This window comes from Passer montanus, unplaced genomic scaffold, assembly GCF_014805655.1.
Source record: "Passer montanus isolate IOZ18808 unplaced genomic scaffold, ASM1480565v1 scaffold42, whole genome shotgun sequence".
Taxonomy (NCBI): domain Eukaryota; kingdom Metazoa; phylum Chordata; class Aves; order Passeriformes; family Passeridae; genus Passer; species Passer montanus.
In genome coordinates this window covers 4,002,287-4,030,232 of record NW_024369041.1, presented here as the reverse complement: position 1 = coordinate 4,030,232, position 27,946 = coordinate 4,002,287, and the positions used below count along the sequence as shown (strand labels likewise).

The window sequence follows — 27,946 nt, the reverse complement described above, 5'->3', positions numbered from 1 at the left end:
GCTTCACCAACCCATTTAGTTGTAACACAGGAGAAGGAACTGCATGACACCAAAGACTTCAGATAGACGGATGGAAATCCAGCTCCTAGAAATGCTGGGCATGTCTACTGACACTAAAGGACTTCTCTTTTATACCGAGATCTCACCAACAAACATGGCTGAGCTCATACCTCTCATCATACTTAAGATGGAATGAAAGCAATTAAAATGTCAAAATAATTAGCAAAGCCACTTCCAAGAAGAAGAGTCATGCATTAAGAAAACAGCCACCATACCAGTAAGTTTTCCATAACAGTATAATTCAGAATTAAGGCAGATTTCTCTAACAGTTCCTAATTCTTATCTTCTACATCCAAATCCCAAGGACACCATAACAACTTCCAGATTAGCATGCCATGTGGGAAAACTGAAAGCGTCAGCCAGACTTCATTATACTATATTTTTGGTTTCAGCACTATTGGATAATAAGTTGCAGCTGAAATAAAACATTTCCAGGAGGGTGAAATTCTACCAGCAACATACATATACTTTTCACCATTTTTCAATCCAGATGTGAAAAAAGCTGTTTCAAAGAATTCACTTGTCTCTGATAAAAGGCTTTGGGTGAGGATTTTATTTTAATTGTGCAACAGGCAGTGAAATACACAGAAAATTGGAAGGCACTAGCTAAAAGGAAAAAGGAGATGCTACAACAAAGAACGGTGCAGGACTGAGTTACAGAAGATCCAACATGAAAGGAACCACAAGAGAGGAGACAGAAGAAGAATGCATGTCATTCAGGGCAAGTGTTACATCCCTTCAGTTCTTTACCCTCGCAATAAAGGTTGGAGACTTCTGTCTTGAAGAAATTAAATCCTCCTCGTTTCTTATGCTAAACTAAAATAAAAGGAAAGCCCACAACTTCACAGCTGCACATTCTGGGGACATATGAGAAAGATGCATACAAGATCTTCAAGACAAAAGCAGTCTGACTGCCAGCCACTGAGTTTTGGCCATCTACTATCCTTAAGCTCTCTGTAATGTTAAAAATTGCCACATTAGACCAAAAATGACAACTCAGTTTGGTCCCTACAAAGACAAGTTTATCTCCTATGCTAGAGAGGCCAAAAAAATTCAGGCTGCATTTAAATGAAGTACATTTACTGAAGTATCAAAATGCTCAGTCTCTGCTGGCTTTCAACTCCAGGCTGTAATGGTACAATAAATCAGGACTTCCTTAAAAACACTTAAAAAAATTAAAGTACACTCCTTTCTTCTTAACTATCATTGTATTTAAGTTACTACTTACGTATTGTATTTATTATAACAGCAGAATGTCCCAAAGCTCTGGAAAACTTGGAATCAAGTTTTTATTAGAGCAGTTAAACTTGAAAGTAAAGATGGTATTGAAGACTGCATAGATCACTGTTGCATCAACTTTTTGTTTCAGCTTTACCATTCAAACCCAGGGAATTTTAAGTGCCAAGAGTTTACTTTTTTTCCTGAAAAATCTGGAATAATTCCATGACAACCTCAAGTGCATGTTGCAATAGAACTGCTTCATTAGTGAAAACAGTATTATGCTACATACCCTGAGAACAGGGGTTCTGCTCTCACATGAAAAAGAGAACTCACAAGCTCTCCAGCTATAATACATGCATTCCAATTGTATAAATAGTTGAGTTACATAACATTTAGAGGAAATTCAGCCTAGGGATGACTCAGAGTTCATGATCTCTGCAGAACACCACCTCTGCATAGCTTCCCTTATTTCCACACAAAATAAGAGATAGAGTGAGTACTAATCAGTGCTCTCCTCGCCTTGAGGGATCAACTGACCAAAGGGATCAGGCATATCTGTCAGCAAGGTTTAATCCCCAACAAATAACCTCGTGCTTCTTCTCAAAATAAAGGAAAACCTAAGAAATTGTCTTTCTACAACTTTCCTTCCTCCCCTTTCCTCAAGTGTAATTGTAGTGTTTACAAGCCAAAATATGTAAGCTATTCTCAGTGGAGAAAAAACAGAAGAGGACAAGACACTGGAAGACACCAACAAAACAAATCAGACTGTACTCTGACCCTGAAAAAATTGGCTTCATTTGCAAATCATTGGGCCTTCAAGAAAAACAAAAAAAAAACCCTAACTCTAAGGCAGCTGGAAGACAAGCTTTTGGCTTCCTTGTATTCCAGCTTGAAAAGTTTATAGTTTAAGCACTTTGGGGAGTTTTTACATTAAGACAGTAAGAAATTATTTTTTCTTATGCTTTATGTTTTGCTTAGCTGATTTTGGATGGAAACTGGAATGTCCTGAATGCAACAAAACCAACCAAACAAAACTCCCCCAAAGCCCACAAGTATTTCAGAATTCAAAGGAAGTATTTTACACACAGTGGATGAACAAGAACATATATAACAGACCCTTCTTCATTTAAAGCAGGCACATTAAATCAAAGTATTATTCTTTATAGTTCGTGTTGGTAAGATACCTATTTCTGACCTTCCTACCTTTGGGATTTGGGCATCTTGGCCTTTTCTGCCTCAGGTATTAATCACAGTGAAAGGAAAAATGGGTCAGACAGGAACCTGCATTTACTAGTGGGTTTCTCTAGTTTCCCAGTCTGAATTCCTTCCCCACTTTTCCCCACTTAAATGAGATTCTTTTTCCACACAAGTGAGGAAAAGAACAAATTCAAATCAGGTTGGACTTCAATACCATGTGGGAAAGTAACTGAGAGACAATCTCACTTTACACCATGAAGATGTTATGCCTAGTCTTGGAATACTTGGTTTCACAGACTTTCAGTGTTCGTCTTGCATCTTCAGCTTTCAGGAAAGTTGTCTTAGTCTCCTCAGTTTGCATGCATTTACAGCTGTATAAACAAGTTCATTCTTATGGTTTATTTGAATCATGGAATATAACTTAGATAAAAATTAAAGAAAAATTTATTTCCATAGGACAAGACCTGAAGAGTCACAGCAGACATGAAATTCTGCATGGGGTGATCCTTAGTTCTATCTCTTGCAATGGATAAGAGGTGATACAGCACAATCTGAGAGGATGACTAATCCCTGAACATGACTTTTGGCAGCAAGGACACAGCAATGGGTGTAGCTGGAACCAGAATTATTATATTTAATGGTTTGTTGTTTTATTGGTTTGGGGGAGGAGAAAGTAAGGCAAGAACGAGGATGGGAAGGAAGAAAGAGACTCAGAAGAGGGTTGTGTGAAGTTACCCATTGGGAATTCAAACTCCAAAACTGGTGAGGCCTGAGAAAGCACTTGCATTGTCAGAGCACATCAGCAGGGCAGCATCAAGGACTACTGGTTTGGTGAGGAAATTTGAGGAATATAAGGAGTTAAAGAAGAGATTACAAAACTTAGCCCAAAGCCTGGTGGAAGTACGCAGCTGATGTGGAAGTCTGGCCAACATTGTGAGTATAGCAATGGATTCACATCCCAAACCCTGTTGTGGTTTCTTTCCTCCTGAGGTCATCTACATAAAAAATTCCAATCAAGAATTCACAGTTTGTCACATCTACTACTCAAAGTTGGACAGTACAGCCTGACCCTCCCATGTAAGCACTAATTCTGCAGGTAAGGAGGAGGGGCTGTTCCTGAGAAGCAGCAATGGCACATAGCCCCAGGCACCCCCACATTCCAGATTATACTGCCCAGAGCTTCCAGTTTGTGCTCCTGTATGACAAAACCCCCATCTCCTATGCAGAGAACTAGAATTAAAACCATAAAATACAGAAAATGCTTTAGTAAGTTTGCTCTGACTGCAGTGTGTCAGTACTGACAGCACACGTGGTAAGTGCAATCTGTTTAAAATACACAACCAAAGGATGCACAGACACAACAAGGATCAACTTGTGTGTCTGCAGAGAAAGGAGCAGTGGTACAACAGGATTCCCACACACAAGGACATGAGTGCCTGTGTGTCTTCAAGGACAGGGCTCCTCATTTTCCCATTTTATAGTCCAACTGTCAGAAGGCCAGACACATTTTCAGAAAAGGTGACTGCTTGGCTAATCCTTCTTCCCTAGTTTTACTTGTCTTGGAAAAAGGTAATATGTAAATTATTTTAGACATTACTGTCTGGAATAAGCAGCATGGATAAGGATCAATACTCTCATATGTTTTTGTTCATGCTTCCACTGCAAGTCATTTGCTTCAATACTGCAGGAAATTGATCTTTACCTACTCATTTGTCCATCTCTGTTAAAGTGCTTTTTCATTTCAAGTTCTTATTAAATGCTGAAATAACTATCAAAAAACATTGATGTGTTTCTGATTGATATATAAAAGGGGAACAGAAGGAAAACTTGCCTGCTTCCCACCTGCATACTGCTACACAGTGTCGCATCAAGCTAAGCAGAACACCAACACCACTTCCCTACAACTTCTCAGGGCCAATACTTTTGTGCAGACTTTGAGGCTTCCCCAGAGCAGCACACAGGCTGTTTGCTGTCAAGGAGTATTGCCAGCCCATACTGACTCTAACAAATTTACCATCTTCACAAAGTATTCACAGAGAATTAGGGCAAGTATGTGCAAGAGGAAGAGATGCTGAAGCTAAAATTAGAGGTCAAGGTTAACATCATGGGCAATGTATTTTATTCATAGTTTTGATCAATGCCCATCAAAACTTTTATACTAAATACTAAAACTAATGAAGAGATTATGCATAAAAGCAATAAAAGGCAGCAGAGTAAAATACATCAGTTTTAGAAATGAAACTTTCAGACTGTACATAAAAGCTCTAAATCACTAATGATGGAATTGGGAAAGTTGCCTGTATGGATATGGCTTTGGAATTTTTATTGTTTCCATTTCCAGTAACGGATTTTTTCTCATCTAGAAAGGATGAGAACAAATGCATGTATGCACATATACACCTCATCTTTATTTTAACCTTCACTTCACCTGAAAAGAAATAAGATGATTCTTAAAACAAGGGTCTTGTTTAAGCAAATATTGCAGTATTGTTGCTGCATCCAAAAACTACATTAAGTGAACCTTCTGCAAAAAAATGTTTACAGAACTTTGCACTTAATTTACAAATACAGCAAGAACAGTTAAGTGAGACTAAAAATTAATCAATCAAATGCCCTTACCTATGGAAAAACACCGAAGTCCTTCACTTGATTTAAATGTTTATCTTACACTCAATGAAAATACTAGTCAAGGGTCACAGGTAACACTTTTGTTTGAAATACATGACACAGCATAGTCAAAAACAGGGAATATTTAAGCATGCAAAAAATTATCTATAGAAGTTTCTGTCTGTATAGCATTAATGAATTGCACAAGTAACATCAAAAAAATTATAAGAAAAGTATCACTGAAAAATGAAGTCCCATAGAACACTGTTCAAATCACCAATATGCATCCAACTCTCCTCTGAAACCAAAACCAGCAATTCTCCTCCTTAGAAGCCAGAAACCCAGGGTATATTCTTGAGGTGTATCATTATAATACTTGTCTCCTTTATATTATTTTTTTTTAACCCAAGGTAAAAGTACAAACATTTCTGAGAAGGAAATCCTTTCCTCTCTTCTGAGGGAGGGTTTAACTCTCAGAATGAAAAGCACTGAGCACCTCAATTGAGATGGTGGTGACAAACCACTCCTTCTCTACTGCTTTACAATGCAAGAGATCTTGCACAAAGTGTGAAGTATAGCAACAAAGTGGCATAAAGATGAACTTTATCAACTAAGACTTCGTATTACAGGTAAAATATCAAGATAGTACCCATTGTTATCAGAGGCAGCACAAGAGAAACTGGAGATGAAATGGAAGAAAAACCAAAAATCCTTGGAATTACTCCATTGCCTTAGCAGAATGATCACTATACTACAGATGGGATGAGTGCCATTTTCCACAAAAATGAAGCCTTCCCACCACTCAGCTCTGCCTGAACTAAGCAAAAAGTTAAGTAAGCATTCTTGATTTACCTTTTTAGAGAAACTGATCCAACCTAAACAGTCTCCTTTCCACTGGGTGGGGTTTTGCCAAAAGGGAGACAAATGTCTCAATCCCAAGATTTCCTGCAAATGTTAACTTGCACTGACATTCTTTCAGCTCTAATCCACACTGCCCACTCCAAGCAGTCACTTCCTTTTCCCAGGAAGCTAAATGAGAGGAAGCTCAGTGTAAATTGGATGCCAGCATTCCCATCCCAGCCAGGCGGTTGAAGCCAGTTCTGGAAAGGTATGGCCTTAATCTAGCCCTGTCACATGCTATGAGCCAAGCTCTACATCAAGAGGTTATTTTAATGCTAGTGCAGATCCTGATTTCTACCCAGAAAAAGTGGAATGTGTGGAACCAGTTCCTGCAGCTCCAAGCTGCTGCTGTGGTTGAAACAGAGACAAGACCCATGATAATATCTGATCACCACCAGCTCATGAGGTCTCACCACCAGATAAATAACAGTGCAAGAGACAGAGAGCTGAGTGGCTGCCACCAGAAATGGAAACACAGCCCTGGGGGAACTACAGTTATAAATAGGCAGCTCGGGAATAGTCATGGCTGAAGACACACGAAAAGCCCTTCAGAAGTTGGTCCTGAACATGGATAATAATTAGCTTGAGACATCTTAGTCTCAGGTCAATGATTAGTATTTTTAATGCCTGAAAATGCCCTAAGCCACTTGCATTTGAACCTCTAGATATGCTTCACGTTCAGAGATTAAAAAGCGAGACTGATCCACCTCCAGCCTGACCTACTGCAAACAGAAAATTAAATTTATTTTGTATCAGAATATACTACCTATACTTACAAAATGCATACATCAACACTGTATTAATATATTCACGTGTAAAAATATTGCAACAGTTAGGTTTGTCCCAGAACAACATAAAAGATATTTTTCAAAGATACAAGAGAAAACACAGGATGTTGCAAACCAAGCTCTTTTACTGTCTTAGATAAGCAAACAGGGCTTGAGGAAGATTCCTTGATGCCTTTGCTGCCAGAGCCTCCTAAATAAATAAAAATGCACAATCATTAATAACTACTGCATAGAGGACTTGAACAGAAATATGATTAAAGATGCAGTTAGATATAGCTATTTTTCACATCTTCCAATAATTACAGGGGGTTTATTTTTGGCTTTGTTTGTTTTCTGTTTCAGCCTCTTGCTACTGCTGTTTCCAAATACCTGGACTGAAAGATCACCTGTTTTTAAAGGATGGTTTCACCACATCATGTTTCCAAAGTGGCCTTAGTAACTGCCACAGTGCTAATACTTAATAAAATGAGAAGCTACAGTTTAAACATCCTACATGTAAGCACAGGAAGAAAAATGGAAAGAAACCACTAGTCTTCCCTTACACTCCTAATCTCCTAATAATTAACAGAAGAGATGTTAGTACACACGTGAAACATTTGCCCAGTTGCAACTTCACAGCTCCAAGCACACTTATGTCTCCCTCAGGGAATAACAGACTCTGCAGCCAAGAGAAACACAAACATTATTTAAATACACTTTTTGCCTAAATCCAGAGATATCTTAAAAACCCCTAAATATCTGCAACTGGGCAAATGCATGCAAACACCACTTTTGTTTGCTTAATAAAGGTACAGAAGAAACCCAAAACATGAAAGAATGTCAAAGACTCAGGACCAGTAAAACACACAAGTTACAGCTCGCTGGAGCTGGCTGATAGTATTTGTGCTGCTTACAAAACCAAGCTCTGCAAATGAACTCTAAACTCCAGGAAAGCCAGAGCTGAGGAGCCCCTGTGGGCACACTCCCAAAGCCCACACTACCACATGCACTCTGAATAATACTGAAATGAAGAGCTTGGATGTGACCTGTGCAGAGCACCATGAGTGCATCGTTTCCAGTCACCACCTTCTGCACGTGCAGTCCCAAGAACTCCACCCAAATTCCACTAAAGCCACAACCTTCACCTATCACCCACCCCACTGCTCACAGGCCCTTGAGAAGGCTACAGATGCACTCCTGTCCAAAGAAGTTTCAGAATGAAAGATTACCATCAGCACTAGGATTCCCAAGTGTTTAAAAAGAAGAAAAGAAACCAACTTGGTGATGACAGAGCTAAATGCAAACCAAAATGATGCATGCAACTCCTCTCTGTCCACAGGGCCAACCCTCACCTGTTTTGGATTATGAACTCTTCAGGACAGAGAATCACCACCTTCTTACATTTTATATAAGAGTGCCACACACCTCTATAGGGCTACATAAATTATCTGTTCCCTGGAACAATGTCCTGGCTTTGCTGGGGAAAGGGCCTTGCTTCCTATGAGGCATGAACCAGATGTTGTGGAACTTGGTGGAAAACATCCACCACCAACTGAAAATGGGCTTTGGATCAAGGACATGTAATAACTTCATATTATGTATTCTCCTCACAGGATAAATAAGAAAAACAATTTAGAGAGCAAGGCCCACAAGGATCTTTTACATAAATAGTATGTAACACAACAGCAGAGCAATCCATGTTTATTTAGGATTACCTGTTGCTGAACTGCAGATCCAAAAGCTCTACAGAGAAAACTATGCCATTATTTACTTATTTCCTGTTAAATTATTAGTAGCTCCCAGTGGTTTTGAAAAATCCTCATTAGATGATGTTAGCTTTTCCCTCTACAGTTTAGAAATATTAGAAGAAAGTATGATAAAGTCTTCAGACTTTTAAAAATTACACTACCAAAAGACATTTATCTACTTTTCACTTGAATTTAGGACCAGAGGAAGGGGCACTTCTTCACCTGATCTTCCCTGCCACAAAAGGGTAGAAAAACTACCTGAATTTCACCAAGAATTGGGGATTATTCTGTAACTCCACAAGCAACTGCATTACATGTGCTTGTTTCTGCTAAAATGCTCAGTGAAATAATGTTTTTTGACATTTAAAGTTTTATTAAACTCTGGAAGTTGAAAGTTAGTAGGAGCAGTTCACATCCACTGAGATTCTGCTTGACTATGAAAATCCAGGTAATACTGCTTTCTCACATGTTTGAAGGCCAGCAAAAGACTGCTTAGCACCAAACCCTTGTATTAACTTTCTTCAAAAGCCTCTCTGCAGCTTAACAATGCAGGCTGAGTCTCTGCCAACCCCCCAGGCACAGCCTCCTCTCTCCTCCCTCTTGGTCTGCATGCCTTGACATACAGAATCACCTTCCTGAATTTTGGCCTTGTCATTTGCCATTTCAGCATTCCTATGAAAACTTCTTCCACCTCACACACCACTTCCAGCCAACCTCAGTACATTGAGGGCAGTTCATCAGAACATACCAAACACAGCATTATTTTTGCAAATAAAGCCCTCATGTTCTAGATGTGGCCTTTCAAGGATGCACTTCTCCCTCCCTGTTCCACTCAAAATCCTGCCAGTAATGTCCTGAAGTCTCATTATCTGAACTGCTCTAAAAACGCCTTTGCCGCAGCTTCATACTGACTTTGTGGAAGCGTCCGGCTGCCTTAGTTTGCAATGTGTTTCTAAGCCACAAATCACTTTCTTCCTCACTGCACCAACCTGAAACACATGAAATGAGTCTTCATTCTACCTCCACATACTCTGCCTTATTCATTTCACATGAGAGAGGAAAAATTTAACTCTGATTAAAGGAAATTGCACAGACAGCGACGGTGAGTAAGCTATGAGCAACCGTCCAGAGATTTCTTCCAACAAAAGAGAACTCAAAGGAGATAGTTTCCATCTGGTTTTATTAGCTGTAGCATTGTGTGTATGTGCTCAGAAACTTCAGAAATCTACACTCTGGAGATGATATTTTAAGAAGAATGCCAGCTAAAATGAAGCAGATTTAAGCTACTGCAGCACCCACACTGTGCCTAGATAATAATTATGCACAAATATGACAAGATCTAAATGCCAGGATAGCAATTGTATCATCAGTGTGGATAAGGAGTGCACTCACTGACATACTTTAAGCTTAGCATATTTTGCTTTCCTATTGAATTCAACACGGTATTTTCTGCTATTACAGCAGTGACTACATAATTGTAAGGTACACATATCTACAGTAAATAATCAAGTAATCAAATGCATATATCAAACAGATAAGGCACTCAAGAATAAATATTTCATCCACATCTTTAAGAATTATGAGCAGACTTATCTGAAGAGAAAACACTGTGGTAAAATGAATAATGTTTAGAATAAAGCAAAGACTACTATGGTTTAGCTTTGTGAAACAAGTAAAAAAACTTAAAGTATTTTGATAAAATCCTAAGGAGGCACTATTGACACATTCTCCTCCGTGCACACTAATATCAGACAGTTAAACACCACATTTGGAAAAATAACCCTCACTGTCAGTTAAGAGCAACATAAATCTGAAAATCTAAACATTTTGGCAGCATATACACTCCCCCTCACCAGCCTTTATCAAGGCATCCCACAGTCACAGGCAGGGTAAAGCAACCTTTCACATCTTCCTTTCTGAAACAACCACTTAAAATTTTAGCAAAATACAGCAAATTATTTCAATGGACAAGTCCAAAAGGAGTGTCATGGCATTTCAGCATACAGAAAAGTTTGCACTGTCTTCTCTGTACTAAAGACAACACAGCTTATCATTTTTATTAGCCTGCAACATGCACCTTTTCATTAAAATAACTCAATGTTCTTCATACTATTCTTGAAAAAAAACCAAAACAAATTTAAAAAAAACCCCAATACTATGCTGCTTTGTAAAAATAATTTGCAAGCCATTACACTCTTGACCATGCTTTATTTTGTAGTTTAGTTGCTGCAGGACTCCTTTTTCCAGTCCTTCCGTGCCTCCTGTCCAACCACAAACTTTGCTGAATCATTTTGTGGATTGTGCATCTCTTTTTTAAAAGCCCCTTGCATTTCTCAACCAAATATTTATGCTTTCAACAATATCACAGTAAGTTGCAAGGCAGTATTTTAATAACAGGATGCAGCATTTATCCACAGACAATATCCTTAAGACCACCTCACAACATCTTCTGGGTTAACAATTTAAGTATAACAAATGTTCATCACGCATATTTTAACATTTTCAGTGAAAGAACTGTTTTAACTGTTAAATTGTTTTTGTGCATGGATAACAGGAGCATACACCAAAGAACCTTCCTCATCTCATTCCATGCATGGCTGGCAGCAAGGAGACACTTCAAATGAGTTTTTAAAAATTTGATCAATATGGTGGAAACTGCACATGAAGTTTAATTAATTGATCACATGCACAAATAATTGGTATCTTTTTTTTTTCTCTAGTCAGATGCTGTTATAGAACTGAAATATCTTTCTTACCTTCTGAAAAAAGTCTTCCCCACTTTTCCCTTTGCCCTCTGCAGCAGCTGCAAAACAAAAGTGGGATCTGGTTACTAAATACACAGGAGACAATTTGCAGGCTTACATATAGAAATTCTCAGTGAGTACCAGCTACTGTAAAATAACAACTCTGGGTATTTTTTCTCTTGCAATAAACATTTGTCAACAGCTGAGTAATACCCGGATTAACCTTTCACAAGTCTCTTGCCAAGGACAGAGTCTGAACCCTTGGTATTTGGGTACTCGAGCTCTAACACACTGATAGATATTTTAGTTACAAAATACACATGGTCTAAGTGTTACAATTTAGTCACACTGCATACTTTGCCCAGCAATTCTACCAACAGCAGGATCAAAAGAAAGCTAGGAGAGCACAAGATTTTCTGTATCAAGTATCACATTATTCAGCGATCTCAAGACCACGACCTGGATTATCTCCCACTTGTATTTAAACCCATAAATGCATGTTTGGTTAATGCAAATTACTGCACTTAAAATGATACAACTGTTTGCACATAGCTTATGCTGCAGGTTATCTGTGTTGAACTAGCAACCAGCTCAAAACACAGCAGCTCCAACTGATTACAAAGAGCATAACTTCCTTTTCCCTGGAGAAAGGGGTGCCTTCAAAAAGACCTCCAAGGGTGGAAAAGAGTTTCCTGAATGGTAGAGGATTACTGAAGCCACTTTGTATTTCTCATGTACAAAACAGACCCCTCGAGCTCACCCCATCACCCTGCCTTCAAAGCTATGTTTCATCTGCTTAGTTCTGCCCTCCTCCTCCAATTACACAACCAGTTCCAAACTCTTGAGGAACTGTTAACTCAGCTAATGCAATGTGATAGCAAATGCGAGTGAGCAGATATAGGTTGGAGGCTTGAGATGATTTCTACCCCAGAGGAAGAAGTGCCACTACATTTGAAATAAGCTTCTCAAAATCTCAATAACAACACTTAAATACCACAGAGAAGAGCTCACTAGCAAGTTTTATCTAATGCAGTTCAGAAGTTCATGATTCAACTCCAGTGCAGCCAGAACAGAGGCAGCAAATGAAGCCTGTCAAGCATTCATCTTGCTGCAGAGCAACTCCAGACTCCTCAGTTCCACAAGTCTGAGAAAAAAAAAAAAAATCCCTCCCCACCTTCAAAACCCTTAGGTGCCTTTATGAGAAGAGCAAACTGGTTCATATTTCACCAGAACAATGTCTTCTGGAAGCAGAGAAAACAACTGGGGAAGGTTTGTTTTCCAGATTTACAAGCTACTGATGCGAGCAGAAAAACACAACTTCCTTGAAGCAGCCCCTTGATAGGTGCACATTTCTTGACATGCTTTCCATTAACTGAGGAAACGATAGGGAATGTTTTTGGGAAGGGAGGAGAGCACCACCACTCTACTGCAAGTGGAACATGGGACCAACATGCTTTTAATCAGTGGGTACACAAGATAAATTGGAGATGAGAATGTGACAGATGTGTGGCTGAAGCCACAGTTTTGAGAACAGACAGATTTTGTTCCAGCTGCAAATGCATAATTTCCAAACTGAATACAAACAAGAGATGGCTTAAGATAATAGCAGTGATGCTCTGCAGGGCATTAAGTAGAATGCTGACAAAGAGGATTCCAAGCTTTTTATTGTAGGTTTATTTTTAATATGAATCATTCTGGTGACCTGATTTACAGCTTGGCCCCACCAACAACTGATGGCACAACAGAAAGAATCCAACAAGCACGGACAAAGTGGGAAAGAAGAGGGAATGAAAACATTCCAAAATGGGTTCACAGCAAAAAACCCACAACAGCAGAGACAATAGGAAAGTTGGAGCAAATGGCACTTCATAAATACCTTTAGTTAGTAACTAGGAGGTTTAGTTGTTACCACATATTATAAAGATAGGGTCTTTCATTAGGACTTTCAGCACATAAGATGCTTTATGATAACCCATTTGTCAGGTCTTGTGATAGCTGTGAAAAGGCAGGGCAGATTGTATGGTGGTTTCTGGAAAGACAATGAAGTTGAAAGTCTGTCCCTTAGAATAGTTCTTCACACGTTAAGAGATAGTGCAATCTGTTGGAATTTTGTCACTTCATGTCCAAGATGCAGCACTATTTAATTCAGGGAGAGCTATGCCTCTGACCATACCTCATTTTGCTATATTAAGGTGATCTAGTCATTACCATCTCCATTATGCATTGAATTAATAAAGAAAATATGCTCAGAATTGTGGCTTAAAGTATTTCGTTACACTTAGAATGATGTATTTCACTATCAAAGAAAAAACCTAAAAACTTGAAGACAAACTACATGAATCAATGTATTATGATTCTTTTGAGGTTAGCTATTTTCTAGCTATTGTCTCCCTTTCTCCTCCATCCTCATATGATCTGACTCTTTGTACCAATTATCTACTTACTCTTTTATTTTACTTCCTAAATTTCATCTGGCTTTTATGAGGAGCAATTGCAGTTAAAGAAATTTAAGTTCTATCAGTAGTTTGTGAATTACATTTGCATGTATCTTTACTCCCAATCTAAGCACCTATGTTTAAGAAAACTTCCAACATGTGTCTGAAATGTTTGTGATTCATGTGAAATTATCTTGAAGCCTTTCTGCTCTCTAAAGTAGATAAAGGAAGTATTGAAAATTCTGAAAAGAGGAGGAATAGCCATAACCAAGGGCAAATTTATCCACTTCTCTTATAATTGAAAAGCTAAACAGATTTGGTTACAGCAAGACAAACCCAGCATCTTTTGCAGGGAAATGAGCAAGAGAAGCATTCCAGAGTTATGAAATGTATGCAGAAACCATTAAAATGCAAATCATTTGCAGTGTTCTCTACAAGCAGATGCAATTTAGTAAGGCATTGAGGTTTACCTCAAATCAGATAAACTGAGATAAAAGCAAACTTGAATTCCTGTTTAGGAAAAAAAATCTCCTAGATCATCACATGCCAAGATCACATTTTCTAAACAAATCTTGAGAGTATTAACCCCGACTCTCAAAATAAACTTCAGCTTTGAAATATCATATTAAGAAGCCCACGATATTTACATCTGTCAATGCACTCTGGCAAATTATTTTTGTAATCTTAATAATAATAACTAGATTTCCAAACCAAGCTTTATTCAGAAAAACAGGAAGTTTTCAAGTTATCAAATACCACAGCCAACAAGCTTTTGTGGGAGGCTGAGAGGGCCAGCAGTGCTGTACCTGAGCTGAATGGAAGGTACAACAGAGCCCATCTCTACTAAACTTGAAATAAACTTTCAGATTTCAATGAACAAAGTTTCACATTTTCTGAAATTACTGAATTCAAAATACCACACCAGTAACAAAAAACATAAAGAAGTGACATTACTGCCTGGCACGTGCCGTAGGAGACCACTCCACCCTTCTGCCAGTGGTCGCTGTCCCCAAAGCAGGTTTGAGAGAAATCACAAACCAAATGCTAATTAATCCAGTTGTACCTGACCTCTCACTGGCAAACTGCTTCATTTCTGCCAACTCAGGAAATACTGTTTTCTTAGAAAACAGTATTTACTTTATGGTATTGAATAATCACTTAACCAACCCTCACAAAAACTAGGATTACTTTTACACAAGGTGGCTACATTGGTTTCAGAAACACAGATGAAACCTATGTAAATGTGCATAACAAGCATTTTATATTTTAAGCTATACTCTGTTTATTGTAATTTCTTCCATACCATGAAATATTTTATATTAGATTTTTGCTTTTCAAGACATATTGGATTGCTGAGGTTCCATCCAATACAAATATGAAACAGTTGAAACAGGTGTTAACTGTTATGGTACGCAAGAAGTGCACCATTTGTCTACTCAATCACCAAATCATAAAAAGGCCCAATTGTAATTTCTAGGTTCACATGGAAAAAATGAATTTGAGCTTTCACTTCAAATGTTATTTCAGTTATTAAAAAAGTTATTACAATACAGGTCATATTTTACAGGAAGGGAACCCAAGAAACACCGATTAAGTCAAGTCTTTAAACGAATTACCGTAACTTTGCTGATCTCACACATCAGTTTTGTGCCTTATTTTCCAAACTCTTGAAGTTACCAAAAACTGAGGGTAACTGAGTGTGACTGAGTTGGTGACTTTGCCTTTATATTGATTGGTGTCCAAACTTCCTCCTCTGTCTGCATTGAAAGACTACATTTTTAAAAGAACAAAAAAGCATGGTCTGCTCTTCAGCTCTCAACTGTGATGAAAAAAATCATCCCTTGCATTAAAATACTCTTTAACATGACAGATAACCAGATATTATTTTCATTTTATCTAGAGAAATCAGCATGATTTCAAGAACCTGTAGAATAACATACCTGAAGATAAGTGCTCAATTCTCCTTTACCTTTCCTATCCACTGAATGAGAAAGATTTAATAACATTTATGTGAAGTGTCCTCATGTTACTTAGATTTGAGTTTTTTCTGAAACTGCTACGTAACAGTGTTGAATTTTATTTCCTCTTATTAGCTTTTTAAATGGAATGGACAGTTATTTATTGAAAGCCGGAGCTATTTCTCCAAAGTTACCAAGCTGCTGTCATACACAAAGAAACCCAACCAAAAACTTCTTTCATTGAACCAGAAACCACCTGATAAAGAGATTGTGTTTTCCTGTGCACCAAGGCAGACACTAACCCACACATGCTCTGAGAGCTTGCTTATATCAAGCCAAGATAAAGAATTCCACCCCCATGACCACAGAGTTAAGCCAAATTGCTGAAAATATGCCTTTAGGAATAAAAAGATAGAGCGTACATTGTTAAAGAAAAAAATTTGACCTTAAATTGAATTTGCTGAAATCCAAACAAAACAATTTTCCATTTTTCTTGTAATTGCAAAGCCAGCCTCACTTCCAGTTTTCAGCTTAGGTACTAAGAAGTCTCAGAGACAACTCAACTAAAATATAGTGTCTGGCAAGAGAAGTAGCACAGCTTAAACAAGCAAGAAATCTCTATGAAAAATCTAAATATTTGATACTGTTAACTGGCTTTTCAATGTATTCTTTTAACTTTATTAATTATAACAAACTTCATAAAATAACCTGTTACACATAGCAATCTCACTATTTTGGAGTCTTATTTCATGGAGTTTTCCAGAGTTGGTGAATGAAAATCAGACATTCAAATGTTCTTAAACTTATATGCAGAGCAATCTTCAGGTTTTGAGGATGCTCACTACAGACAGGTCAGAGTCAACTGATGGTACCAGCAAAAGGAAAAAAGCTCCAAAATCCTTGAGAAATTACTGGAACATTCAACAAAAGAGGAAAAAAAGCATACAACAAGCTGACAGAAAAGTAATGACAAAGTCAGGACCTGCATGGTATCTGGACTATTACAGAAACTATCCACTGTCTACACATTTTGTGACAAAAGGACTCTGGGACTGAGGGTGAAAGTGTCACATTTTATTAAGAAGTCAGATAAAAAATTTTAGCAGTCCAAACAAAACCATCCATGCTACAAACTTAAAATGTTTATAAGGGAGCATTCTTCCTCTGTTAGAGCAGCCAAGGAAGAGCTGGAAGAATCTCAGCATGCTCAGTAAATGACAATAAGTAGCCTGTCAAGTATCTGGACAGTTTTGGGTGGGTTCCAGTGTATCTCCTCCTGTTAGCAGGAACTCAATACACAACTGCTGAGCTATCCACAGAGAGGCCAGCTGTGCTCCAGCATCTGACACACCAAACCAGTGCTGAGAACAAACCTGGCTGAGTCTGGGGTGCTGCTGAAATACAGTGAGCCCCTTGGCCATCCAGGGCCCACGGGCTCTTTCTGGACCCTCTGCCAGCTGGAGGAGAATCCCTGGATCAAGGCTGGCATCATCAAAATGTGACTGTAAACACAGACAGGTGACACATCCATCATCTTCGTTCTCCCCTTAACACTAGTCATATTCACGTAGAATATTAACTTTTCAACTCCCCTGAATTTTATATTAAAATTAAATTGTTGATACTAAAATTAAGATTGTTGGCAAATAACCAAAACTAGCTCTACAACCAGAACTCAGGAAGCTTCACCCATCATTTGTGATGAATAAAGGGAACAGCAACACAGAGAAAAAGAAAAACCTTAAAACAAACTACACTTGCTTCCACTAGCTCTGCACGCATTGCCAAGAAAGAATGCAAGAAGAAAAAAAACAACAACACACGTACTCTAAGGACCAAAAAGACATTGATTTTCAACAAATATTTCTAGATTTCCTCATAGTATTTGTAGGGACCTGGCAGATTTAGTGACTGAAAGCTAAGGGGAAAAACAAATAGAAAGGGAAAAAAGGAAAAAATAATTGTGTTATACAGAAAGCAGCTTGCCTTGTCCATTCCACCATCAATATTTTTTGAGTTGCATAACTACAAAACACTATCTAAAACCAATAATTTAATACATAACAACTGTAAATTTACGCTATCTAACAGATTTTTCTAATTTTGCAAAACAAATTTATCCCTGGGGAAAAAGCTGTCTTGCCAAGACTCTGCATAGAAATAAATCAGCTTGTTTATTTATTTTTAGAGACAAGTCACAGCTTGAAGGCAGGCAGTGAAGCTGGGGCTGCTCTGGGAGCCCTTTTTCCTTGGTGGACATCTCTCCTTGGAGAGGCACACACGGGTGCAGCTCATCCCCAGGAGCAGGAGCGCTGCCTGGTGGGATGTGGAGCATCCAGGGAGTGGTGGCACGGCACTGAGGAGTTAATGAGGATAATGAGGTGACTGCTCTGCTTCCTGCCAGCCACTCCAGAACAAGCCAGGGAAACCGAGTAGCTGTCAGCACCGTATTACCTGATTCAAACTGCTCTGCTGGCTGCCACTTGCTCACTGCCAGAGCCACAAACACTCCATCATCTCTCTAACTGGGTAAAATATTCCTGGAAGTCTCCTACATCACCCTTCGGATGCACTCAAGGACTTCTGCTGTTTCCTACAGAAGACATGCCAGCTGATGCCTCCAAGCAGATTTTCAAAGCCTCACTGAAGTCTTCATTCCCATGACTGACAGAGAGCAAATCAATGATCCTGCTTCTGGGATCAGCAGAGGGCTTCTTGGAAATTGCTTAACTGATAAAATTCAACTGAAGTCAACAAGAAAAACAAAACCAAACAAAGCACAACTTCACTTAGGATTTCCTGAAAGTGTAAGGACTCTCAAATGAACACAAGTTTTCCATTTCAAGTATGCAACCACTTTAACAGTACTGTGAAAGGAGAATATCCAAGCAAACAGTGTACACAGCTGCCAGGTTGTAGGAAAGAAGAGAATTCTAAGGAAGAAGGACTTCTTGATTTTTCATTAAATAATTCCGCTATTATCCTCAGATTTTAAACTACAAGCCATATTTTTCTTGCATTTTAATCAATGGCTGAAGATGCCTTTTTGACACCTAAATGAGAGCCAAGTTGAACACCCTATTAATAGATCCTCTTAAGACAGAAAATTCCTATCTGTGCTGATAATCACTTTTTTATAAGTGAGCCTATCAAAAAGTGAATTATGAGACAGCTTTGTTAAGATCCATTGCTATGAGCATGAGTGGAACCTGATTGAAACCTTACATTAAGTACATTCAAGCACTATAGCTCCCCCAGTTCTGAGAAAAATATCTTTGAAATACTACTGGAGGCAGCAATAAAAAGGGAAGAGAACAATTCTATGACGTTCATGTTTATAAAGCATTTTTGCTGCATGTATATATAAAAATAAAGCATCTGTGACCTCAGCCTTCCTTTGCTCTTTGACAAGCAGCTCCCTGAGAGATGCAAAGTGGAATCAGTCACATCCAAAAAGCATCACCTATACTGTGATGTGTAAAGGAAAGGTGATGTGGTTTAGCTTCTATTATTTTCATCAAGGTGTTAGTTAATTGCCTCCCTACCTTCAAACAGGCCTTTCAGCATTTCAATTTTCCAGGAAATTTCAAACTCTGTAGCCAAAATTATAGGCTGGCCAGAAAAAAAAAATCATATTGTATTAATTTGTTCCAAATCCTTTGTAGTGAAAACCTGACAGCAGCAGTGTGCAGCCAGCCCTGAGAGCACTCTGCCGCTTCAAACACGGCTTAGATGTTATCAATTCCCTTGACCTGTTACCCAAAGAGAGGCAGTTTGGAAGGAGGCAGCTGGAGATGGGCAGCTCCAGCAGCTGCAGGAAAATCTCACCAACTGTATTTGCAGGGACCCTCGTGGCAGGAAGGAATGTTGATCTGACTCCATGTTCTCAGAAGACTAATTTATTATTTTATGACACTATATTATATTAAAGAATACTATACTATACTACTAAAGAATACAGAAAGGATACTCACAGAATGCTAAAAGGACAATAATAACTCGTGACTCTTTCCAGAGTCCTGACACAGCCTGATTGGCCAATGAGTCAAAACAATTCACATGAGAAACCAATGAAACAACCACCTGTTAGTAAACAATCTCCAAACACATTCCAAAGGAGCAAACCACAGGAGAAGCAAATCAGATAATTATTTTCTTTTTTCTCTGAGGCTTCTCAGCTTCCCAGGAGAAAAAACCTGAGTGAAGGGATTTTTAAGAAAATATGAATGTGACACTCATCAACTCAACATATCACACCATACTGCTGTTATAAAATACTTCTCTGCACAGCAACACAACTCACTTGTCCACTACTCCAGGCTTCCTCTCTGACCCAAGGGAAGAGACCACAACATTGTGACAGGATGAAGCCATTCCAGCCCTTCTTCCACCTTGCCTTCCTCAGTTGGCACCCCCATTATCATTAGTGCATGAGCTGCCATGCACATAACCTGCACTAAATATGGGGGCTGTGGTTCCTAGGAAAGTATTTAAAATAAAAATATGGAAGACGAGGACCCAGGGTGTAGCATTTTGCCCTTTCCCTTCAGTGTGGCCACTGTAAACACTCCACAAGGGACAGGACAGCTGAGTGACCTGCCCCTGTGCTGTCACACATCTGGAAATGGGCCAAAGCATTCATGGAAATGCAGGAGAAATAAGACATGTAAAGCTTGGCATTTTTCTAAAAAGCTCTGTGGTGGGACTGCCTTGAGACTCTGGATGAGACAGCTTAAAAAAAAAAGCCTTTGAGTGCCTCAGGAGGCAGAACCTCCCTTGCTGCCAGCGCCTGACAGATCCAACTCCGCCCCAAGCCAGAGTATCCATTTAACAGGACTCGCTGTTTACAGGAGGAAAGAAAATCATAATATCAGCAGTGCCCCGGGGGCTGACAGAGGATACCTGCCAAATGCAAAAGCTCTGCTCTCAGCAGATTGATGGCTGGGGATATTCTTTCTATTTGTTTAGCATTCAACTTTCCCTCAATGCACAACCACTTTTCTTGTCAGGTATGAGTACAGATACTGCATGATTCATTGCATGGGAGGGGAGAATGCAGCAAGGCTGTCAAAAAATTAGAAACAAAAGCCCTACAGATTTGGATAAAAATGTACACAATATTTTTCTGATGGTCCTGCTTGTTATGAGTCATTCACAGATGTGGAGTTAAAGGAAAGAAGCCAAGATTAAGTGAAAGACAAAGCTTTATATAGGAAACCAGTTAAAGTCTGTTGCAATGCAGGTTAAACACTGAGCTCCAAGGCCTTTTCCAACAGTAAGGAGATACTGCCTCTATATGTGCCCATTATGCTGAACAAGATTCTGGAATACATTTGACAGGGACAAAAAACTCCCATTTTTTGGAATTACAAAGTCTCCTGCTTTTCTAAAATTCAACCAACTCCATGCTCTTCAGCTTCCTGGATAAAACTGGAATATCTGGAGAACAAAACAAGAGTTTCGTTTTTCTGTCCCAGCCCACTCATTCTAAATTTCTGTCTCTACCAGAATAAAAAAACCCAACAGCCTCAGTTTTTAAATGACACATGCTGTGAACCCTTTTCTAGGCATCTGTTCTCCTGTTCCTGAACATCCATACAGCTGGTAACACTTGCAAATCCACACATCCAGGCTGCCTGGCATCTCCTTTTTCCTTACACTGATAATTTTTAATGTCTGCTGTCTTCTATTTTGCATGCATCAGTTTCAGAATATACTACTTGCCTTGGATGTAAATTATTCCCCAGATAAAAATCCAATTCAGGCTTCCTGCTGTATTTTAATTCCAGATTCTAAGGCATGTGGCAATAGAGGAATTCTAGCAGGGGGCTGTTCAGCTTAGAACAGTCAATTTCCACTTCAGGGTAAAACTGAGAATCACTCCTATACACCAAATTTGTAATATGCTATATATGTAATTTGTAATATGTAATAGTACTGACAGTACTACTGAAGCAGTGCCTACTTGACATCAGCTGTTGACTTAAGTATTTGCAAAATTAAATTGGAACTTTTTTGCATCTTTTATTCCCTCTAAATGAAGATCACCAGCTTAAATATACATGCAGAAAAATGTAAACCCACTTAAACACTCCATGAGAAGGATAAGTGAGCTATAAACCAGCATTAAGTAGCAAAGGACAAAAAGTTTAAAAAGCCAAGAAGAAAAGCATAAGATAAACAAATGTAAGTAAGTGCAGGCATAAGCACTGGGGCAAGGCTGATACATTCAGTTCATTAAAAAAAAAAAGAAAAAAGATAAAGGTAAAATGCACACACAACCCCATTTTCAGGAATATACCCTGTGTCTCAATTCATAGCTTTAAAGACAAGAAAAAAGGGTGCCAGTTTATTCTTGGATACCATCATAATCCATGTAACATTTGAAGAAGGCAAGTTCATCAGTTTGACCCAAGAACCAAAACAATTTGTTCAAGTAACATCACTGAGGAAATTGCAAAGCAGATTTGTAAAGAGAGAGTGGGATGGATCCCCCAAGGGGTGGAAGCAGAGGAAGTACATTCACCCATCCATCCAGTCTAGAGCTGTGTATCACCACAACAAAATGTGCACCAACTTGTCATCCATTTCACCATCCACTTGCTAGGCATGAAATCCAAATTAAGTATCAGCACAAAAATACAGTGATAAAAGTTACTTTGCCATTGAGTTTACTCAAAACACCAAGATCTTTCTGCTTTTAAGAAACTAAGGAAATGAAGTAATTGTTTAGGTAAGAAGATCAAAGCACAACAGAAGTCTAGACCCTTCTGGTAAAGGTGAACAAGTTTTATTTTCACAGCTGGCTTTATGTCCACATTTTCATCATCTACATGAATTTTTCTTATGAACAGTTCTCATATTAAAAAAACACAACTGCTATATACAGCTGCCAAAGCATTAAATTATTCCATTTATGTGCATGCATGTAAACAAAAACATACACATTCACAGTGAATCAACAATGTCAAGCTGTATAATTAGGATTTCTAGACACAGTTTATAGCAAGATAAAAGCCTGCACTGGTTAACATTACACTGGTAAAATTTGGCCAGAAGCTTGGCATCCATACCAGCTCCAATCATGCCACATTAGGAGATGTGAACTGCATAAGGTGTTAAGAATAATTCATTAGCTTTTAATTTAGAATTGTGGACTGTTTAGCAAAAAAGAGGACAGCTACCTTAAACAAGCAAGAACATTCTGATTTTAGGGTGTTTAAAATAAATTAAACCAATTATGTTTTAATCTCCTAAAAAATGAAATTACTCCACCTGGGAAATCCTACCTGCTTTTCCACTGAGGCAGCACTACAGATATAAACAGTTCTGGACTGAGACTTAGCAGATGTATGTATCCAGAAAAACACTGCCTAAGCTGGCACCAGGAGAAAGCCCCTTCTGGGCGAAAAAATACAACTGCAGAGGAAATTCTGCACTTCTACTGGTCGTGTTTGTTTTTATTACCAATGAGTTTTTCAAACGAAATCATCTTCTAGGAGAAGTCTGCTGAATGGTAGCGAATCCTTGTGGAATTCACATAGAAAATAATTACATTTTTTCACCATCTATTCCTCACTAATTTTCATCAATAACTACAGAAAACCTACAACTGTTTCCACTACAGTGGCAGAGGAGCTGAACACCTGAGGATAAATCATTCTAATGCTGTATTTAGTTTGCCATCTACTCCTTCAGAAAACCTGAGCATTCTTGCCAAACCATGGGTAAGGTGGCATAGACAAGTGGAATTTCAAGCTACAGAAGCAAGCAGCCAAGTCACAGATTCATTACTGTTTCGTGCAGAAGTGCTCTACACTCCAAAGAATGCACCATGGCTCAAGTATTACAAAACTGAGCTCAGGCTGTGTGTGACAGAGTCAAAGGAAAGAGACCACAACTCAGTCACCTAAAGGTTAAAATAAACCCAAACCAAAATCTTATCTGGCAGAACATACAGTGATATTTATCCAAATACCTCAATGCTACTGAGATTTGTCCCTCAAAGATCCCAAAGCTCTTGCTGAAATTGAACACAGACTTGCTGGAAGCAGACATCACTAAAGGCTACACACAGAGAAAAGTTTTAACTGCCCCTTCACCTTAAAGCACTGATCTAGGCTGCTAGCCCTCTTCACAGGGTGACTCCTCCCAAATTCAGGTTTATCTTATCTTAAGAAAACAAAGTTCGTCAAAGATGCAAATTTTGCAGTACTTAAACAAAAATAAATTAACATCTTCTAGAGATAAAGATTATGAACAACTTTATAGCTCAGCTATCAAATCCTGTATGTATTTTTGGGCCATGCTTTCATATAAATTAACATGCTCAAGTTAATTTTTCTTGGTTTCCAAGCTGTGCCTTCTGGCTACAGGGGAGATGCACAGAAATGCACAGCTCCCTCCACCCAGAGGCTCTGAAGAGATGAGTCTTTAGAAATCCAGCTGCATTAACCACTGGATTCCTTGTGATTGTCACCTCCTAGGGGCATGGTCCTGCCATGGGGTAGCTGAAACTCTGAGGGACTGCAAAGTCCTGGCAATGCTTTTGAACTGCTACACTTGTGATGAGAGAGAAATCCTCATTTGCACTTTTCAGCACTCAGGAATCAGCCCCACAGAGGGGTGAAACCCCCAGCAGAGGCCTGGACTGCTCAAACCTATCCCAACTCTGCCGTGGGCATCAGACTAACCCTAAATAAACATCACTTGGGAGTGCGTGCCCCAAGACTTGAAAGCCAGCCTTTGTGGGCTGCTGAACCTTCCGTCCAAACCTCATGAAACTGAGCGAGGCGTTCGAGGACCGGGTAGGAAGTGCAGAGCTGAAGTTATGTTGCCTACACAAACAGGCCCAAAATATGTTCCTCAAATCCCAGGATTCCTTTCTTCCCAAGAACAAGCAAATCACTGACTTCAGTGTACAATCTCAAAGACTTGCATCTGGCCCCCTGCTATCTAATTTGTATTTTTATGGACTCAAAGCTATTTCTACTACTGCTGTTTACAAGAAATATATAAGTCAGGAAAACTCTACAAAGCTGCATTTACACAACCTTGTGATACAGTGCAGGAAATGCTTAAGCTAAATTAATGACCACAAGTAAACAAGAAAGCATTGTTTTGTGGTTAGACAACTGTAATTCTGAGTTACGCAACTCATTTATCTAGAAACCTTGATATTTCTGATATTAAATTCTCCTTTTTTATGTTCAAAATCCTGCTTAGAAGAGCTGATACAATACAAAACCCTTTAAGTTCATGCAAAATAAACTGGAAAGAAACTTGTAAACTTAAAGGATATAAAATGTCGAGTGTGGGGAAGTGAAAAATTAAAACAAAGAATGTGCAATTTCTGCCAAAATCTAGAAAAACAAACAATAACAAGTAAGGAACTAATATTTGGCCCACTTCTGCCTCCAGTTCCTGCGTGGGGGCTTTAGCTGAAGAAATATCATATTTTTGCAAACAAAAAGAGGCTTAAGTAACAAGATGTTAGTGCAGCTGATTTAATGCAATGCTGCTTTCAGGACTGTTTTACTGTTTTTGCCCAGCATTACTCAATTTCAACCTTTTCCGTAAAAGTTTGTCAATTTTTTTTTCTGCATTACGTCAAAAATCAGCTCCTTTTCCAGTAACAAATACAAAACCAATTCTTTATCACCAAACACAGAATGACATTACCACTATTCATAAAAACCACTATGGGCTGAGCATTGTGTAACATCCCTCAACATGTTGCACTTGCAAAATATCCCAGTTTTTATAAATATTGCCCATGTGTTTCATGCTTTCATAAAGCTTTTGCCAAAACACTCACTTTTTAAGTGACATGGAAAGCTTAGTAATGTGGAAAGAATGTCAGTGAACCAAAGAGAAAAATCAAGTCTACTTTGAAACCTTGCTATTTGCCCTATTAGCTGGCAATTGGTGTTCTTTGGAGTAACCCTAATTAACCAACATAATTAATGCACACAACCAAATCTGTTGAGGCTGAGCTGACATGGTACACTCACCAATTTTATAGTACCCTTTATAATCAAGGTATGTCACTCTCAGAACTTGATAGTGAATAAAACCAAAACCACAGCCAGTTTTTGGACAAAAAAAATCTTTCCAGAGTGTCATCTGATAATTAGATAATGATTAGATTGCCATGGTAGCAGATAAGTTAGAGTGGAAACCACAGGAAAGCAAGCTTTTACGAATGAGGTACAGAAGTATTGATGAGCGTCTTTCAAAAAGAACAAGAAATAAGCATCATAAAACATCAACTTATGTATCAAAGAAGCCTGGCAAAAGGAAAAATATTATCCAAAGATCTTTAACATAAGCACAGGGAAGAGCCATACACAGGGAACAGTAGAAGGGATTGCTCTTGAGAATAATTCTAGCTAGGAATGATAAAGACAGCAAATACAGGAAAAAGGGCTCTTTTATTTATTTATGGAGCCACGTTTGCTCCTGAGAAATCCCTAACTGTGTGTGACTCATATGATGTAAAGCACAAGCAGGCACATACATAAGGTACTTCCAATTCAGTCCTACAAACAGGGTATTTTAATTTACAATAACCACATCTGTGTGCTGGGATGTGGGAAAGCAGGGACGCTGTACAAATGCGTGATTTCTAACTCAAACAACAGCTTTGTTTCCACCAGGCAAGGGGGCTTTGAACTGCAAACCTTCCTAAGGAAATACAGTCCACTGGAGAGCAGGGGGAACTAGCTCAAAGTCAGCATTCCCAGACATAAATAAGCATGTGCTGGGGTCAGCTTTCTGCAAAAGAAACAAGTTACCCATCAATAAAAAATGAATATGTGTGTGCTTGCAACAGCCATCAGTAGTTTCTTCAACCAAAAACGAACCACGTGAGTGTTTTATGTTCAACAGAATTAACAATAAACCAAGCCTCAAGCACTCAGTTTTGCTGTAGAGTAAAAATATAATGGCACTGCTGCCACTTGACAGCCAAGGGGATCTCAGCTTTGTATTTCAGTGAAAAACAATCACCACCCTGGAGCGCAGATTGGTCAATGCCCCTTATGTGCCCACATTTGGCTACTGTTTCCAGTAAACACCAGCTAGTAGTTCATCTTAAAAACAAAAATAAAGCATGCAACAAAGCCTTGTTCCAGTCCTAAGCAGACCCGGCTAAGGAATTTTTTTAAAAAAAAACTGCTTTAGGTTTTCATTCTCTATCAAAATGTGTAATAGGAGTGGATGATGAACAACGAATAGCAGACACAAAACAGCCCCAATAAAAATCACACAGTTTATGTAAGAGGTGAACACGCTGTAACTCAGCCTCACTTTCTCTCTGATGACTATTTCAAGCCATGTAATTTTACAACACCAAATTGCAATGCATGCATGCAAGTATCACAATCCCAGAAAAAGCTGTCATTTTCCAAGTCCTCCATTACTTCCTCAAAGATTTATCAAGCCCTTAGGAAAGAAGTCTTTGACATATTGGGTGAGATTTAGACTTGGAAATTCTGTAAGTTAACTTGTAAGTTTTTTTAAAAAGTAAACATATAATATATATAACATAAAATGACATTTAATGCTTCTTACTCTTATAATTTAACAAAAAAAAAAAAACAAACCTCCACAGAGCAACCTCTTAAACTGTGTTTTTCTCAATATAGTGAGCCTTTGACCTTTATTTCAGCATTTTGAATCACACCGAGCAACTTAGGATCCAAAAAGCCAGGTCAGCAGTCCCACAGGTTTGCAAGAACTATGCAAAGCCTGGAATAATGCTGAATAAGCCACAAAGCCATCCAAACTGAAAATTTAAGGTTAAGTATTTTACTCAAAATTGCCAACCCAACAATTGTTTTCCTAAGAAAGGAGGGAGAGAACAGATCATGGAGCCCTTGAATATAAAAATGCCTGCTACTGAGGAACAGAAAAGTTTAAAAAGCCATGACAGCCTTTGCTCTTCACCATCCAGAAAGCTCTGCTTTAAAAAAAAAAAAGTCCACAAAAGATTCCAAACATTCTTCTTCCACTACAATTATATAGATTTCAAGATGTTCCACAACGTGAACCAAAGCAGTGCAAAGCAGCCAACAGAAAAATTACATTTTTCCTGCAGTTAAAATGGATTAGCTATAAAACCAAGAAGAAAAGGAAAAAAATGGAGGACTTGCTGCTCTAGCTCCTCTGCTGAATGTGTGGAAAATTCATGTTTCAGGAGTCTTTAAGCAGAGTAAACTGCACTGGAAGAGGAAGGAGGTTAAACACTAAGTTACACTGGCAGTCAGGGATCCTAAATCACAAATGCATTGAGAAAGGGTAAGAATG

General features: G+C 38.6%; 1 protein-coding gene across 1 annotated transcript in view; it reads right to left on the bottom strand.

Annotated features, from left to right (window-relative positions):
* The window catches only part of BICC1 (BicC family RNA binding protein 1), a 90,170-nt gene that overhangs the window by 45,654 nt on the left and 16,570 nt on the right, over positions 1-27,946 (bottom strand). Inside the window, exon 2 of the mRNA XM_039719689.1 lies at positions 11,257-11,303. Coding sequence (XP_039575623.1) covers positions 11,257-11,303 — 47 coding nt within the window. The remainder of the gene's footprint in view (positions 1-11,256; positions 11,304-27,946) is intronic.